Source organism: Pygoscelis adeliae, unplaced genomic scaffold (assembly GCF_000699105.1).
Source record: "Pygoscelis adeliae isolate BGI_AS28 unplaced genomic scaffold, ASM69910v1 Scaffold59, whole genome shotgun sequence".
In the NCBI taxonomy this organism is placed as follows: Eukaryota; Metazoa; Chordata; class Aves; order Sphenisciformes; family Spheniscidae; genus Pygoscelis; species Pygoscelis adeliae.
Genome location: NW_008825565.1, coordinates 2,580,414 through 2,598,453, shown reverse-complemented (window position 1 = coordinate 2,598,453; position 18,040 = coordinate 2,580,414). Strand labels below are relative to the sequence as shown.

The window sequence follows — 18,040 nt, the reverse complement described above, 5'->3', positions numbered from 1 at the left end:
TTATTAGTTTATTATTTCAAGTATTAAACTGTTCTTATCTCAACCCACAAGTTTTCTCACTTTTCCGATTCTCTCCCCTGTCCCACCGGGGAGGGGGTGGAGGGTGAGCGAGCAGCTGTGTGGTGCTTAGTTGCCGACTGGGGTTAAACCATGATAGTAAGGAAGCCACCCCCCTACAAAAGACAGAGATTAACTAACGGTGGTTGAAAATGTTAAATCTTATCTAGCCACTGAGCAATATTTGAAAACAAGTTAATTACCACTTATGGCTAATTTGTTACTACTTTCGTCATCAAATTCATGTTATTTATATGGTGTCATTTGTCAGTGCTATATATATTCAGAAAAAAAAAGACTAGCTGGGAGAAAAGCCAGTACTTTGCATTCAAGTGTTTGAAAAGGGTGGCCGTTTGTTTTATGTAAATTCTCAGGATCCCTTCTTATCCTAGACTCTCAAGAGCAGCTCAGTCAGAGATGTTAGTGCTGCTTTTAGTTTCTACCGTAAACACTTTCAGTCCTACAGAAGGAGAAATTACCACAGTGATCTTTGGAGGACTGTTTTGGGAAAGGATTGGGGTTAGGCTTTGTTCTTGGCAACTTTGAAACTGGAATTGTAGGGTTTTTGTGTCTTTGCTTAAGAGTCAGGTAGGTGCAAAATCAGTATGAAAAGAAAGAAAGGGAAAAGATATTTTCTGACACAGGTAGGAGAAAGCCAAATGCATACCCTTCTCTCTAGTGTTTCCTCTCACTTTGATTATGCAACCCTTTCATGTATTTTTCACTGCAGCTTCTTTTCCTTTCAGTTGTTTATGAAATAATGAGAGGAGAATATCTGAAAAAGTAGCTTTACCTACATTTTAAAAGCCATTAACACCAGAAATTTCATATGTGAGGTTAAGGGAGACGGTAACCAAAGTGAATATTGAATTGAATATGCCAGTTATCAACAATTTTGGTAATTGCATTGATCCAGTGAACTGCTTATCAGTTTCAGCATGCTGCAGTTTATAAAACAGTTTGGCATTGTTTTAAGAACAAGTGAATTCAGTGTATCCAAGAGGTGCTGTACTGCAAAACCTGAAAATCCTATTGCCAAAATTTACTGATAAGGGCAGCAATGAAATGAACTCTCTGCATCTTTTTGGCCTGCCAGAATACAATCTTCTTGACCTATTGCCCAGCTGTTAAGAGGAAAGCTCAGTCTCTTGGTCATTGCAGGTGAAGAGTTCTTTGTGCTAAATACAAATTTATTTTATAGCACCAAAGATGGGCACTCTCTTTACAAGCAAGGGTGAGAAGTCCTTTGCTCTAGATTATAATCTGAGTGTCAGATTCCACCACGTTTCCACATGTTGCAAGGTACTGTGGACTATAAACAGTTCTACCAAAATCCCCAAACTCTTTGGAGAGTAATGGCCTCTGCTTTTAAGTCCAGTACTGAAGATTTGCATAAAAATAGAAAAACTGGCCCTACCTAATAAATGAACAAAAAAGTGGGAATACAGCAAGACATTAAATTCATTTTTGAAGTAGCTGGACTTTCATCAGGCTCGGTATGGGGACTTTAACCTTTTAGCGTCATCAGGCTAAATAAATGGATTTGGTATATTCCCTCAGGAAATGTTAATGAAGACTCCAAACTCAGTAAGTGCAGATGAACAGAACTAACCAAAATACCAACTGTTAGGAGCTTAGAGCATGTTAGAATATGGCAATTGCAAGTAGTCAAAGGAATATATATAATAAAGGTGAAGTCTGAATACTAGTGATATTTATCTTTGCTCATAAATCTTTTGAATATGAAGTGCAGATTCTTTAAGGCTCATTACTCCAATGCAGAAAAGAAAACATTCTCCATTTAAGCAAAGCTCAATCTTAAAATAGAAAGAAAACACACCTCTTAGCTGTGGTTTGCAGACAGAGCAATAAAGGACATGTTCTTCAGTATGCTTCCTCTGAAACTTACTTGTATAAGTAAGTAAAGTAAAGTAAGTAAAACCTGCTGCGGTTTTTATTCCTTGGCTTGAAAGAAGAGGTTAGTATCTCTTATTCTTTGGTTATTTTGTGGGTCATGAGGTGGGTGTCAGTCTCTTTTCCCAAGTAACAAGTGATAGGACGAGAGGAAATGGCCTCAGGTTGCACCAGGGGAGGTTTAGATTGGATGTAAGGAAAAATTTCTTCACTGAAAGGGTTGTCAAGCGATGGAACAGGCTGCTCAGGGAAGTGGTTGAGTCACCATCCCTGGAGGTATTTAAAAGACGTGTAGACGTGGCGCTTAGGGACATGGTTTAGTGGTGGACTTGGCAGTGTTAGGTTAACGGTTGGACTCGATCATAGAATCATTAAGGTTGGAAAAGACCTCTAAGATCGAGTCCAACTGATGATCTTAAAGGTCTTTTCCAACCTAAATTATTCTATGAGTCTATGTATTTTTGTCAGATAACTAGGGATCATGCAGCTTCTTCTCTTACTTGTTTTTGTGAAACTTAGTGGAATTTAGAATGGGCTGGAAAGAGTTGTCGAAGTGTCAAGCTAGCATATCTGGTATCTCTTGCTTTTTCTCTTCTTTCTTTGAGCATATACACCCCCACACCCACACCCACACACCCCTTCCTTGTATCCCTGTCACTGGTTTTCAAGTGCTAGAGTGCTTGAGGAAACTATTTGACTGGATGTATTTGATCACGTAAAAATATTATAGTGATAACACCCTAACAAAAATTGTCTTGTTTTTTCTTGCAGCAGATATGGGAGAAGAGTTTGTCAGCATGCTCACTGAACTGCTATTTGAATTGCACGTTGCTGCTACTCCTGACAAACTTAATAAGGTTAGCACCTGTTAGCGAGATGCCCTCCGTTTCTTGGACAAAGACAACGAGGAAGGGCTTTGTTCTGAAATCTGACACAGAGCAGTACCTATCTCTGTTCAGACAGTTCAGAAAGCAAAGTATAGGAGGGTGGGACCAGAATGATCACTATAGAAGAGCTTTCATAGAAGAAGTGAGATTAGTAAGGCAATACAGTTGCAATGACTAGCTAGCACAATGGGCCATGTTAGAAAGCCTTGAACCAGGGATGTCTCAGCAGAACAGAGTTCATGAACACAGCAGATTTGGTCTTCATACTGGGAACAAAGTTCAGGTTCAGAATTATATTTCTTGCTCGTCGTGTTTATTCTTCTGAGGGACTTCTCCAGACCTTCTCAGCTAGAAGCAAAGTCTTGAATTTATCTCATCTAGCTTCAGTGATCTAAAAGTTAGATGGCTAGAAGCTAGTCACATCGCTGGTCACATTTTTACTATCAGGCCCCTTTAAAGGTGATTCACCTGCTGATCTTAGGCTCAGATGAATGTTTATCTCTCGATACATAGATAGACTAGCTTAGGCTTAGGTCTTAACATATTTTGACATGTTAAAAAAGAGAAATCATAAATTTCCTACTAAACATAACAGTAGTCTGAAGTTGTATAAAACTTCAAGGCTTTTCCACTTTGATCTACTTTCGTGCCTGGGAAGGCAACTGAAGATACAGTGATTTTCTATTTATTTTTCCTTTAAGAATTTAGGACATCTCTCTTACCTCTCCAATTTTTTTCTTTTTTTATACCACCTTCATATTTTTTTATTTGGGAAAATTATTTCCATGTAAATTCCTTTGAAAGATACCTCATAAAGCTGAAATATTAGTAACTTTGGCATTAACACCAACTCTTATGTGTTGGTTAGGAATATCATACCTGTACAGGAATTATCCATGGCTGATCCATCTTTATGCAATCAGAAACGCTTCTCCGTACAGTTTCTTAAATATACTTAACTAAATACTACACAGGCTTGATATGTTTAAACTTTGGAATGTAAAAAGGAAGTAATTAATGTATTGTTAATTAATATTCAGGAACATCATTTGATATTCCCTATTTGAACTGAACTTTGGGGTTGGGTTCCTTGTTTGGCAGGCTAGGAAAAAAGCTCATGAATGGCTGGAAGAAGCCAGTTTTTCCACCCCAGTAGACATAGAAGAGAAGCTAAAAGAAAAACCTGGCGAACCTGGTGAAGAAAAGACTGAAAAAGAAGATAAAATTGACAGTGATAAAACAGAAGCAGATAAAAACAAAACTGTGGAGGTAAAATAGCTTTTGGAGGATAAGTTTCATTAAGCAAATTGTCATAGTTTGATAAGATTACTTCTTTATCTTTGTGTGTTGGTTTTATATGTTGTCCTTACTTTTTAAACTCATGGAAATATTAAGAAATATTAATATGTAACTATTCACTGTAGACCCAATAGGAAACTAACTTACATAAATATTTTTATTGTTAGTCTGTTCCCATAAATAAATATCAAAGTAGCAGGTCCTCTGCCCATCGCATTGTTTTTATTTTTTTATATCTATGTTTTTGTGTGTATGCATGTGTATATACACCATACAGTGAACTGAGGGATTCTGTGGTGTAATGTCGATAGCACATTGAAAGTCGTATCTCAGCATTCCTTGGCATCTCTTTTTCCTAGTGACAATATATGGAAAAAATTCTCAAACTTTATTTAAACTCTTAAACAGTTTAAATCACAAACAGACAAAACAGAAATATTATTTAGGCAGCTCACAAGTGTTCATTCTCTTTATGAAAGATAGCACCTAAGGCTAAAAGTATCGTATCCATTTAGACAACCCCTCTTGTTGATAAGGTTAATTGTGATTGAATATTTTATGCCAAGTTATAGCAATATGAAATGTTGTTGAGTGAATTCTAATAAAGAAATCATCTGTCACGTTTCCTTACAAAAAAGGTCCAAAGAAGGAAACAGAGTTACACTGTATGTGTTACAGATTTTTATGCGATTGCAGATTTCCAGCTGGCATCAGCTTGTGAAAGCTGTAATGCCGTAGTGCTAGGTAGATTTTTTTATCATTGCTGATAAAAGCCATTTTTTTATCAGGAGTATTATCCATTTCTACTCTGGAGATTCATCTGAGGGATGAATCAATACTTTTGGCTCCATATGAAAGTAATTATGACTTATTCCAGAGTTAAGGGATCTTTGTATTTGTTAGGACTAGGTTTAAAAGTGCTATGTTAGAAAATCCGAGAGGCTGACCTAGTTCCCATCCAAATAAATGGTAGACTTGTTCTTACTAATTTTTCAGGGTGAGTATAAGGTCTGTATTTTATAATCTGTGGATATTTCATTTTCCAGTATTTTTTGTGAGGATGACATTATGGCTAATATTACTTCACTATGTATATGGTGCTATTTCCAGTTGGGGTGGGGAGGGCTCTTATGTTTCAAATTCTTTTATATGTATATATCTATACGTATATTTATCAGTGTTGTTATTACTGATGATATTATTCCCTGATTTTAATTTCAGGAAATCTACATGCTGTCCATTGAAAGTCTGGCTGAGGTAACTGCTCGTTGTATTGAACAGCTTCATAAAGTAGCAGAATTAATTCTGCATGGGCAGGAAGTAGAAAAAACAGCTCAAGATCAAGCAAAAGTACTGACGAAGTGAGTATTACATATTTCATATATGAACATTTGACACTTGCTTAGAAGTCATGAAGTTCTGTTCAGCTTTTGGCATTTGAAGACACAGTAAGTTCATGGATCAACAAACAGCATTGGCTTTAGGGGTCCTGGTGCTATATTTTCTCATGTAATCAAGTTACATAGGCTACCTGTCATTTTTTTGTCATGGCTAACATATGTGTGTTTACAAAAACATGACCTATTCACAGGCTGAAAGTTGTTTCTGTCCAGCAAGTGAATGTACATGCTAATTTTGGGTTGCATTTCCTGTTCCCTCTGCAAAAGATATACCATGCTAGCATAGACAGAATTTGATTTTAGAGTGCATAATGCAGTCTTATTATCTGCCAATAGAGTTTCATTATCTAGTGTTTATCTGCCAAAAATACAAAAAAATCAATCTGTAGTTCTAAACAATAAGACCACATTTGTCAGCAACTTAGTAGTAAACCACGAAAAAATGTACATAAATTCAAGAAGCCAGTTTACCTAGTGGAATTCAAAATTCAGATCTCAGGCTCTCTGTAGTAATCCATTCTACTGATTTCAGTGGGCTTTGACGTTAAGATGTTGTAAGCACTTGAGTCCTAAGTAAGTAAAGTATTTAAGCAAGTGTTTATCTTTAAGAGTGCTAGTAACAATAGCAAAGTCCATAGGAACACTTCAGTCTAAAACAAAGTACTTGAACAAGTATTTTTCAGAATTGGAGCTAAGGTATGGTGCACCTTGCAGGATGAGGTTCTACGTGATGCACTTGTGAAAGTTTAGCAAAACAGTGAAAGATCTAGGAATAGAACCAGATCTCCTTGTTCTCATATTTTATCCACAAGGGTACTTCCTCTTTTAGTAGAGTAGATGTTTTATTGCTTAGATAGGAAACTTCTCACTATTCTCATTAAAGTTTGATTTATTTCCAACAGTATTTCTAGGAGTTGTGTTGCTGCAATCATCAGAAAAACGATAGTTAAACTAGAAGTTTAGAATTTTAAAAATTGAAACATTGCACTATCAAAAAAGACCAGTGTTTGAGCCAACATGACATCAATTTGCTGCTGTAGTCAGCAATGGATTTTTCAGTGGAGGAATATGAAAACTGTATCATGAACAAAGTCTACCCCAAAATATTGAAAAAATTGCTAGAAGCAAAATTGCCTTAAGAACATTCCTGGCTTCTAAGATGAAGTTTGTGCCTGGGACAGTCATAGGGTTTTTATCTGTTTACAGGACAAAAATGTATTTTTATATTTGTCTCTCTTTTTTTTAAAACAGTTTAACAAGTGCCATGTGCAATGAAGTTTCATGTTTATCAAAGAAGTTTTCCGATTCTTTAACAGCAGCTGGGGTAAGATAACAGCATCTTCTGTAGTTTTTGGCTTTTTTTGATATAGTTCACTTCTTAAAACAGAAATTATTACCCGAGTCCAGTGGCTTTACATGAGGTACTAGCAAAGAGGGCACTTCTTTCCTCCGATCAAGGACACAGAGCATTTTTACAGCAGGTTTCCTGTTGCAGAGAAAGTTTATAAGCCTTGATAGACTGCAGTGTGTCCCCTGCCTTCTAAAATCTCTCTTTCTAGACACCATTTCCCATTTTTCCTGATCACCACCATCACTTCTTATCTTCTTGTACTGAAAGGGCCCCACATTTGAAGGCCCACAACTTGATGATATTTTCTTCTCCTACTTTTGAATGCATTTGTGTAAAAGTCATTAACAGATAACACTTCCAGTACCTTAAGATGGTTTCACAAGCTGTCTTCTTAGCCTTTACTAAATCCCTTGGCCTAGAGCCACTGTGTTTTCAAAAGGTTTAAGAGATTAGAAAATCTGTTTGGTCGTCCATCTTAAAAAAAATCACTCTGTCTTATATCTCAAGATATTCCATTTAGGAACATCCATTTAACTGTGAACATCTTTGCTAGAAATAGTATCCTGCCTTTCAAGATGTTTCAAAGATGACTGACACCTGAGTATTCTAGCAGGATCCAGAGGCAAAAATTGTACTGTTGCTGAAATTGTTCTGTGAATGTCAGAGAACAAACTCTAGCTCCCCTGATTACTCCATGAAAGCATGAATGTACATCAAAGGAAACATTTCCAGTTCTCCCATGAGCTCTTCCAGCCATCTCTGAGCAAGTTTTTTCAGAGTTATTTGTAGAGAACATGATTTATTGGGTTGCTTTTATTCTGAATAATTTACATTCCTTCCCATTACTCTGGGAGAAACTGCTTATTTTGCATTTTGGGATTGTATTTGAGCATATCTTTGTGTGACACTTGCAGTAAGTACATGCACAGACATACAAAAATAAATTGCACATGAAATATTAAGCTGGCCCAACTCAGAAAATTGGAAACTAAAGCTTTCATAAGCATTGCACTAGGTTTTGTTCTTATCAGCTCGGTACTCAGTTTTTAGGACCAGATTGCTTTTGTGGACTTTGTGTGGACACATAAGAAATTGAGCACAAAGACACTTCCCACTGCCAAAATACTCTCTAGAAGAGTTTTAGTAGGGCAGTCTGATGATCTTTATGGGCTGTCCCATCCCTGTAAGCTTTTGGAGGAAGATCTGGGCCTTTTGCTTACCATGATCAGTAGGAAGGTAAGGAGCACCTGTCACACAGGACTGTAGAAAATCTACATCTTCCTGCATGTCCCCGTGGTTCAACTTCCTCCTTAACCTGCCAACAGCAGCTGGGTTCACAAACACATTCCAGTATCCTGCAAAGTGCATTAACTCATGGGAAACTGAGAAATGGCTTAGAACAGAAAATACTGGGTTTTTTTCAAACATAATGCCATCCCTATAGTTATATTGGGATAATTCAGACATTAGCTGTAGTGCCGGCTGTACACATAGTCTATAATGTTGGCGATGTTTCTGAGTGAGCAGTAATGCAGAAGTAAGAAATAACAGCTTTGCTTGCTACGCAAGTTTTCTTTCAAACTTTAACTTATTGATTCGTACAATCAATAGTATTTAATTGATACTGCTCTCTATCTGTTTCAGTTTATTGACAATCAACTAAACAGTGCACTTCATAATGGATTTTCTAGTAACTAACAGTAAAATTGCTCTTCTTTTCTCTAACCATCTTCCCTTTGTTCTGCCATCTTTCTCCAAACTAAAATTAAGGTGTTTCATGTTTCTTTAAATCTGTAATATGAAAGCTACAAGGTTGTAAGTGGAAATCCTTCAGTTAAGTTAATCAGTATTGTGTTTTCTTTGTTCTAATGAAGTCCACCGTTCAGTATTGAAAGAAAGCAACTCTTGCTGGAGCTCACTGTCATCCTAAAAAAACACAATGCAAAAAACAGTGAGAATAAAAAGAGGAAAGAACTTTTGCCATTTTAAAAAGCCGAAGAGCTGGCGAATCTTGGTTTTCTAGCCTCTAGTAGTGTCACTACTCATTGCACCCATCTTTATGCCTGTCTGGTGGTTGAGAAAAATGCTATGCATGCTGAGCAGTATTTACTGGCCAGCCTGCATTGTCCAGCTCAACATATACTGCCTCCAGTTTGGGAATCTGAGTTTCACCTGTTTTTCCTTCTGTAGGGGAGCTAATCTGGGCCTTTCATTTCCTCCTAACCACAGATATTTGTGAAACTTCTAAGAACTTCATTTTCCTTCTGACCTGTATTTTTCCTTCTTGTTTCCTTGAAAATGAGCAAGGGGTTAAAAAATTTGGGGGGAGATGAGAAGGGCACTGACAGACAGATGGACAGACAATGTCATCACATAAATCTCACATCCATAGGAAACCAGGCAATTTGAAACTCTGTGGTACATGAATTAATGAAAAAGTAAAACCCTGAGCCCGTCTTAGTTCATTGTACTCAATGATAGAAATCCGTAGGGTCTACTGAAGTGTGTATGAAACGTAGACATAGTTATCAGGAATACTGTGATAAACAGTCTGAATAAGAAGGTGAAGCAAGACCTTTACAGAATTCATAAAACCACTTCTCGGATATCAATATATTTCTGTTAAATGTATTTCTTGTCCTGGCATTTCATTCTGTTTTCCGGTTTACAGAGCAGTATGAAGGCAGAGGTTCTTAACCCCATCATCAACAGTGTGCTATCAGAGGTAAGCCTTCACTTTTTTCACATTAAGAAGTGTTCTAGTAAAATGATTTTGAAATGAAACAGTGGCATTTATGTCTGAAGAAAGAACTATACAAAAAGTAATGACAATATAATTCTGGCTGTTCAGTGCCAGCTCATAAACCTCTCGTTTTTGTGTTCAGCCTCTCCCATAAATACTCAAGTAGTAATATTGCATTCACTGAGGATTCTTAACAACTGTGTGACTGAAGTGAGACCGGCCAGCTCTGAAATTCTGCCGCTGTATTGGTCAGAGCACAGGAGACAATTTGCAATGTGCTGTTTAACCCTTTTCTAACCTATTCACAAGTTGCCTGGGATAAGCCTATTCTTACTGTTCTGGTACCTACTTCAAATATTGCAAAGTATTTCTGATTCACAGATAGTTTCAGACTACTCTTTTCTTTAAAATTTGAGTTGCAGGTATGCTACGGTGCTTCCCATCCACAGGCATTTAGATTTCTACAAAGATTCACAGTCTGAATCTCAATCTCCAGGCTTGGTCAGCACATGGATAACCATGTGTCAGACATCACCAAAATGTTCATGAGTGATTTCTTTTGTTAGACACCATGATCTATGAGTGACCTGTTCTATTAGACACCATGAGCTATTTTTCGTCAGAAAAGCACAGTGAGTAAAATACGCCTCAGTTTTGCTGAGAAGAGGTCAAGAGGGAGTAATAGGCTCATAAACTACTAAAATGTGTACTATCTGCAGCACGAGTTCTTTTAACTCTGCTAATTAGATCACACTTCTCTTTAAGTATAAATAAACATATAGTAGTGACTACAAATTGTCATTCTGTATCTAATAGTTGCATTCCCTTAAAAATGAGGAAAAGATTATTTTACAATAAGTAATTTCGCACTGAATTAGCAATACCTTTAAGGAAAATCATGGAAAGTTGAATAGAGCTGTAGTAAAGATTACTATACTGTTCCTTTTGTTATAGGGTAAATTTGGGGTTCTGACGTATCTTTCTGTGCTCCAGGAATTGCGAAATCTGGGAATGTCCAGAACTGTGGAATACAATGTTTTGTACTTCTTAAATACCATATTTGTATACAAATACGTATTATTACAGCCTGGGTTCATGGAGAATTGCAAGTTGCTGTAGCGTTCAGTATTAGAAATTCCAAAAATAGTGCTATGTGTTAAAACCATTATAATAATTCAAACTGTTAATTTCAGTGACACTTCTTCCACCTACAGCAAATTCAAAATTAGTTCTGTTGATGGAAAGACTAGCTGGTTTGTATTTAAAAAGTCAAATCTACTTCTGAACACTGTGGCATTTTATTCTGCTCACATTACAAACAAAACGGTCCAAGAGTTCAAACTGAGGGGAAATCAGATTTTTATATAGTGATTCAGGCTATTCTTGTTAGCTGTAAACTGTTGTAATTTATCATTTTTGTTATCTGCAGATTCTAAAGTCTTGTGTGAATACATATGCTAATATAGCGTGATGCAGATGTTAAAAACAAAAAAAAATTTATTTAAAAAGTGCAGTGTAATTCCTGAAATACGTGACAGCTATACTGATGAAGCACATGTTTTCTCTCCCCATTAGGGTTGCAACAGTACTACTTACATTCAGGACGCCTTCCAGCTATTGCTTCCAGTTCTGCAAATTTCACATATCCAGACCAGTTGTTTGAAAGCACAAGAGTGACAGTTTCCCAGCAGTTGTCACCACGGGGCTTAACAGAAACCACAGACCTAATGTCTTTAATGTATGCAGATAGAAGAAATGGTATGAGAGATGTCTGGCCACTTAGAGTCATTTGAAGACACTACACGCAGTTTTGCACATACAATATTGAACAACATTTTGAAACTCTTTCAGAAGTAGTTAGTAAAGTGAGTCATTTCTTTTCCATTAGAGTATATCCTTTGCATTAATTTAAACTGAAGTTTATTGATATTGGCATTGACTTAAATACAGATTCTAAATGTTGACCCTTTCAGTTGTAGATGATGTATGAAGCAAATTTAGAATGTCATGGTTTTTAAAACATTTCAGCCCAAATGACCATTTCCGTTGTTTGCATCCTGTTAGTTAAAAATGTGTATTTCAAAAGTTGGTTTCAGTATTTAATTTTAGCAAACACAAACAAATTATCGCAGTGTTCTGCTTGTTAAATATTTTTCACAGTAGCAAATAACAACATCATCATAATCTGTACCACTTACATAACACTTTGTGTTGAAAGAGTTGTACAGTAATAGGCATTAACTTTACTAAAATAAAATTATAGAGGATATGCATACAGAATTATACTGAAAAGAAATTTTCTGAGCTGGTTAAGAGTATGAGTAAAGCTCTGTATTTACTGACCCGTAATTTTATATTCAGTTATGTCTATTTCTTAATTCCAACGGCTGAACAACATTGCAGGCCAAAGTAATCTTTTTAATACGCAAGGAATAGAAAATTTCCCTTTTCTTTGGTAATTGGAACACCCCCAAAATAATCTCCTCTCAGATGTGTTACCAGGTTAGCACTTTGGGGTTTAATTTGGGCTTTAAACATTATGAACCTTTTTATCAAATGGAGTTACTGATGCTGACAATTCAGAAACGCGGTTTTTGGGCATAGGAAGGAAGTTGTGCAAAGAAGTTATGAGGGAGCTGCTTTGGGTGGGGAGGTCGTATGTCAGAGCAATCACCTTTTCTCTGAGGCAGTAGCTAGACAGAGCATAACTGAGCAGCAGGACTTATCACACTAGCCAGCGTGATAATTTGACCATATCCTTAGCTTAAAATCTGAGCTGTGAAGCTCAGAATTTGTTTAGGCTAGTTTACCTCGTAGACAGGAAGAACCTTCCAATATTTTATGTAGCCTGTTCTCCTGGATTTTCATTGTTTATTACGTTTCTTTCAGCTATTTTGTATATTTTTCCTCTTGACACACTCGTGAGTTGTATTTAAATGCTTTTCAATTGTAGTTAACATCTGAATATGTTTAATCATAGAAGCATAGTTCATACATCATAAAATTAATGAAATAGAGCATGAGGAAATACTGTCCTATTTGTCAGAGATGAGAAACCATGTATCTGCTTTGCACATGGTAACTTCTGTGAGTCCAAATAAGAGAGGACAGAAAGGTCTGTTTGTGTCCTGCACTATTGTGGTCCCTGTTCTGCTGTCACACACATTGTGACTTTTCCATCATTTGTTATTTAGGGATGAAATTTTCACTATCCCTGAAGTAAGGTTTATTACACAAAATCTATTTTCTGCCACCCTGTAATTTAACAGATGTGAGATATCTTTCTGGGTAGGTAGAAGGGGTACAGTCTTCAAATCCACTTGCACAGAAGGTAAAAAAAAAACTTACAGCAATGTGAAGAAAAATAAGAAAGCCCTTTGGCAGCTGAAAAGGCAAACAAAGCTTGACATCCATTGGTATTTATGCCATGTTGAACAGCTAACCTTACTACAACATGGGAAAAAGAGGGACACAGAAAAATGCGACTGGTAAGCAGACTCACTAGCCCAAAGGTAGGATACAGCTCCCACCAACGACACTTCCATCTGGCATTGCTTTATTTCTGAAAGCATCTTTTCGAAAGTGCGTTACAAGATAATGTTCAGTTGATGCAAAACGCTGCATCATACCCCCCCGTGCCATCTGGCTTCTGCACTTTGGGGGGAATAAACGTACTCTTCTCCAGTAGTCTTCTCTGGCTGCTGGAAGAGACACACACTTGCACTTACGTGACCCGGGGTCATTCTTGTATACACACTTTAACCCGGAAGAACAACTCCTCAGCGCACATTACTGAGGACCATGTACTTGCCCCATACACTTCACCGTGAGCGGCTTTCAGTTTTAAAGATCTGGACATCAGTGAAAACATTCGGTAGCTTGTGAAAAGGCCTGTTTGTTTAAAGCGGTTTTTTCTGTTGTTCTGTGCTGGCAAGCAGAATATAATACCTGGTTAAAAGCTTGTTTATTTTTCAAACTAAGACTGTCAAGAGAAGTCTCGTGTTTTCACCTGTCAATCATTACAGCCTGGATTTATTTTTACTTTAATTTCATCATTATTTTTCATCAAGAACCCTTTCTGTCCACGTTGGAGTAGAGCTCCGCATCAGGTATCTGTAAACGTGGTGTTACTGCCAAATGAGTCATAGAACAGAGCAATAGCTGTTTCATATTGTTCCTATGCCGACTTGTTTTCAGACATAAATGATTTTAGTTACTTTTTCATATGGATCTTTTTTTTTCTCTGAAATGCAGTGCAGAACATGTAGTGTTAAACCTGTCAGAAAAATGTGTTGACTAACAGTGGTGCCTTTTAGCGGAGGCTGAACAATATAGTATTAGAAGCCTCAGGGGATAATGTTTGAAATTGTTGAGGGGCATTCTTAAGACAAAGATTGCTTGTCTGAGATATTCCTTACTAGAGGTTTCACTGTCTTGCTTAAATTATGTATGTATTGAATAAAGTACCATACCCTAAAGTGAAAGAAGCTATAAAAAATAACGTGTGGACTTATTTACATCCATACAACGTAGGAAGGGAAATAGGGCGGAATATGAGCATAGGGGTGCCCCACCTGATCTCAGATACAATCACCTTGTCCTAGGAATACTGAATGTTATATCTTTAAATCAATTTTAGGTAAACAATATTTCAGGAGAAAAGTACTATGTGGATGTAACCAGAGTATTTTGTTTACACGGGTTTGCATTTTTCCATCAGTCAAATAAATCATTTGAGATACTGAACTGAGACGCTATACTAAAAAAGAATGTTTTGAAGAATAATGTGATGGGAGGATGTACTCAGTGAAGTCTTTCTGATTTTGTGATTTACCTTTGGGACGGTGAGTGTGATTTTACTGAGAGTCTGACAAAAACAGGTGCTGCCTTAAACTTTTAAGGGAGACTGTTCTTTCTTTCATCACCACCTTTTTCCAGGTCAGTACACTGAGCGTGCCTTGGCACTTGTCGAACTACTGGCTTTTAAGTACTTATTTAAAAAGTAACCTAGATTGTGAAAATTACCTGTTCTTTTGAGCAGATCTGTTTTTCGTGGCATTCCATTCACTTTTGAGCACACCTTGTCATGCAGAGACAAAGGAGGCAGGCTTTTGCACTCACTAAGTTGAGAAATTTAGCAAGATGAAACTTAGAGCAATGTCTGCATACCTACAACCTCGCAGATGATCCAGTATTACAGGTCATCACTGAAGCATGAGCTAGAAGTAAAGGATTAGCCAAGTCATTTGCTGTATTTGTATGTTAAAGGCATTTGGTTTGGGTTTTTTTAGGGCAAACAAAACAAAGCAGGCTGTAAGTTGTTTGCTGCTTTTTAGGGTATAGTCTATTCATGTGTAAACATCTCTTCCCCATGATTTGCTCCTACGCTCCAGCATCCATTGCTTGAGACAGCTAAACAGAACTGTCTTTTCCACTTTTTTCATGCTGCTTAGATCATCCACTGAGGCTGTTAATATCTTTCTCTAAAATGTGCCTCAATCATATAATACAAAATCACAATCATTACAATTTGAGATGCTTTTTAATGATGTTTCCAGTGTCACTCACCAGTCAGGATTCATAACAACTTTAATGAGTCTGAAACGCCACAGTATTTTGAGTGACAAATACAGATTTTCACCTTTTTTCAGATTCACAAACGTGGTTTTTATCATACAAGCAGTCACCCGGCTCATGGGATTATCTTTGAGACATTCCACTTCTATTTCAAATGACAGCCCTGTCTCCTTTCTGTTAGTCTCAAAAGAATGTAAAGAGTGGAAAAGGACTTTCCTGAATTCTTTTTAAAACCATCTCGGAGCAAGGCTTAACGTGACACCATCAGCCAGGCTGACCTACTTTGAAATTCTTACAGTCTGACTGGAAAGCCCTCTGGATTTTAAACACATTTTTTCTGTCTCAGGTCAACCGTTTTTGCAGAGAATGTGGGGACATAACCAGCTGCTTTTGGTGTGCAACCTGTACATTTTCCATGCTCTGACTCCCACCTCAGCGTTCATAATATCGACGATGGTGTGCAGCTTTAGAATTAAAAAAATTGAAAATAAAATGTCAAAAATTGAGCTGCATTAAAAAGATGAAAGAGGGAAGGTGATTTTCAAAGGAAAAAAAAAAAGGATGTGCTGTCTGGAAATCGCAACAATTTTCAAGGTTGGATTAGAGAAAAGACTCTAAAAGTTTTTCAGCATTGTTCAGAATAAACAAGAGGTGACATCTGATTAGTTCCAGCACAACTGGAATAACGGCACTTCTGAGGTAAAACGAAAATCTGCATGAACTTGAAGGAAGTTTGTCAAAGATAAGAACATTCAAAGAGGACGAGCTCAAAGGAAAGAAGACAGCTACCTTGATCACTCTAGGTCTGCAGTGCTCGTCCTCCCTTCATTGCCAGCACCCCAGAAGTCCCTGAGCACACATCTGCTAAGAACTTCTTATCAGTCTCCCCACTTTGATCTTCTTTTCACAGCTTCCCTTTACAGCCTTTTGAGGAGGTGCTCTAATGGACTCGAAGCAGAGCACTACCTTTTCATTCTGCCTTTCAAACATTTTAACCAAGGAGTGGAAGAATATTTCTTATGCAACACTACAATAATGTGCAAAAGGAGTCTAAAAAAACTGCAGCAAGGACTAATCATAATTCTTAGTGAACTGAATTTGCTGCTGCTGTAAAGAGGAAGGCGTGAAGACATTACTCAAACAAATGTGTGCTATTTCTCTTCCACGCTACAGGGTTGAGGCTGAAAGGGAGCCAACAAAGGGGGCCAGTTCTGGAGTCAGTCAGTGTCACCTAAATGAAAGCCAGAACACTGGGTAATTCAAACAACTCTTAAACACCTTCAGAAGCCTCTCAACCCGTTTACTAGACTTGCAGAAATGCAGTCCTACTCCTCCTGCCCTTGCTTATCTCAGACACTGTATCAGCAGCTTATGTGATGCTGATAAACATCATATTTAAGGTGGTCTGTGCCTTCCCTCTGGTTCCCTTACCAGTTCTGCCCCATGTCCATTTTGCACGTTTCTGTACACCATCAGCTCTGCCTTCCCCACCAGTTTTGTTCACCCCACTCTCCTCCACCTGCATGTCTCCTTCCCCCCGCTCGTTTCTGAGGTTCTTCCCTCCTGCCCGTCATCTTGTGCTTGAGAGGCTGCACCAGGACATCCTTTCTCTCCTCACATGTTCAGTTTTGCAAAAGCCAGAGATGAAGACAAGGGGTTAAGAGGACACGGGAGGAGAGAAACCAAGAGGATCTCAGGAGAAAATGGGAAGACACTAAACCTGTTGCTTTTTAGCCCCCTCCTTCCTCCTCTAGTGTAAGGAGGTTGGACTAGAGACTGCCTGAGATCCCCTTCAACCTGAATTACCTTAGGATCACATTTTTTTCTTGCCATTCTCCCACTGTTCCCTATAGTTTGGATCATACTTGCAAGACAAGGTAAGCTCTACTCAACACAGATTAAAATCTTGTAAGAGCCTCTTATGTTTACTTGTTCTTGGTGTTTTGTAAAGATAACTTGAAAGATGGAACCTTCCAGGGTAGTAAAACCAAACACTTGGAGAACTGCGGGATAACTGTGGGTAATAAAATAGTAAGTCACAGTTGAGCCATCCAAGGAAAAGAAAAGAGGGAGGTTATAGGCAGCAAGAACAACAGAATTAAATTATAGGAGAAAGGAAGTCGAATTGGGGTCACAAGGAGCAGGGCTGTCCCTATCAACAAGATCTCTGGATTACTGAAGGGGAAGAGTGAGGGAGAGTGCCGTCATTCGAAGCATTTAAACACTGACTAAAATGGCCTTAGCAATTCTGCAGTGATTTGAGATAGATACATCTCTTCATCTGTAAGTTACTGTTCCATAGTAAGAAGAAACAAAAACAACCAGAAACAAATTGAGAGGTTTATTTTATAGACTGTATTAAAAAATCCATTTCTGAAGAGGTTTAAGTTATTACCACAGATAAGCAATAAAGCCGCAAAAGCCCCCAAATCAAGAAAGTCAGTATTTTTCTCTGATTTTTTTATAAGATGGTAACAAACAATAGAAACAAATACTTCAGACTTACCCAATTAAACATAAAAAAATCCATATGGCCTCAAATCATTCAGAAGCTAATGTTCACAACTATTAAATCTGAACTGCTTGGTATGGTAGAATGACTGGAGAAGCAATTTCAGAAAGCTTCAGGAGGGAAAAGCTATATAAACGTAAGGGATGGAGGTTATGAAGTATTAACATGATGCTAAACTGCTGCCTATCGTATTTGCAATGGGCAGTTTACAATCTGTTCATCCTGTTGGATTTAGCACAAGGAAGTCTGAAGTCCTGACTCTGCAATTTCTGTCTCTGCCTAGTAATTGATGGTGAAGTC

The 18,040-nt window shown here is 37.6% G+C and overlaps 1 protein-coding gene across 1 annotated transcript in view; it reads left to right on the top strand.

The window, feature by feature from the left end:
* The window catches only part of FAM114A1 (family with sequence similarity 114, member A1), a 36,148-nt gene extending 24,505 nt beyond the window's left edge, over nucleotides 1-11,643 (top strand). Inside the window, exons 8-13 of the mRNA XM_009332456.1 lie at nucleotides 2,743-2,828; nucleotides 3,960-4,127; nucleotides 5,379-5,518; nucleotides 6,809-6,881; nucleotides 9,580-9,633; nucleotides 11,227-11,643. Of these exons, the coding sequence (XP_009330731.1) occupies nucleotides 2,743-2,828; nucleotides 3,960-4,127; nucleotides 5,379-5,518; nucleotides 6,809-6,881; nucleotides 9,580-9,633; nucleotides 11,227-11,328 (623 nt within the window). The 3' untranslated portion in view covers nucleotides 11,329-11,643. The remainder of the gene's footprint in view (nucleotides 1-2,742; nucleotides 2,829-3,959; nucleotides 4,128-5,378; nucleotides 5,519-6,808; nucleotides 6,882-9,579; nucleotides 9,634-11,226) is intronic.
* Nucleotides 11,644-18,040: the final 6,397 nt, after the last annotated feature.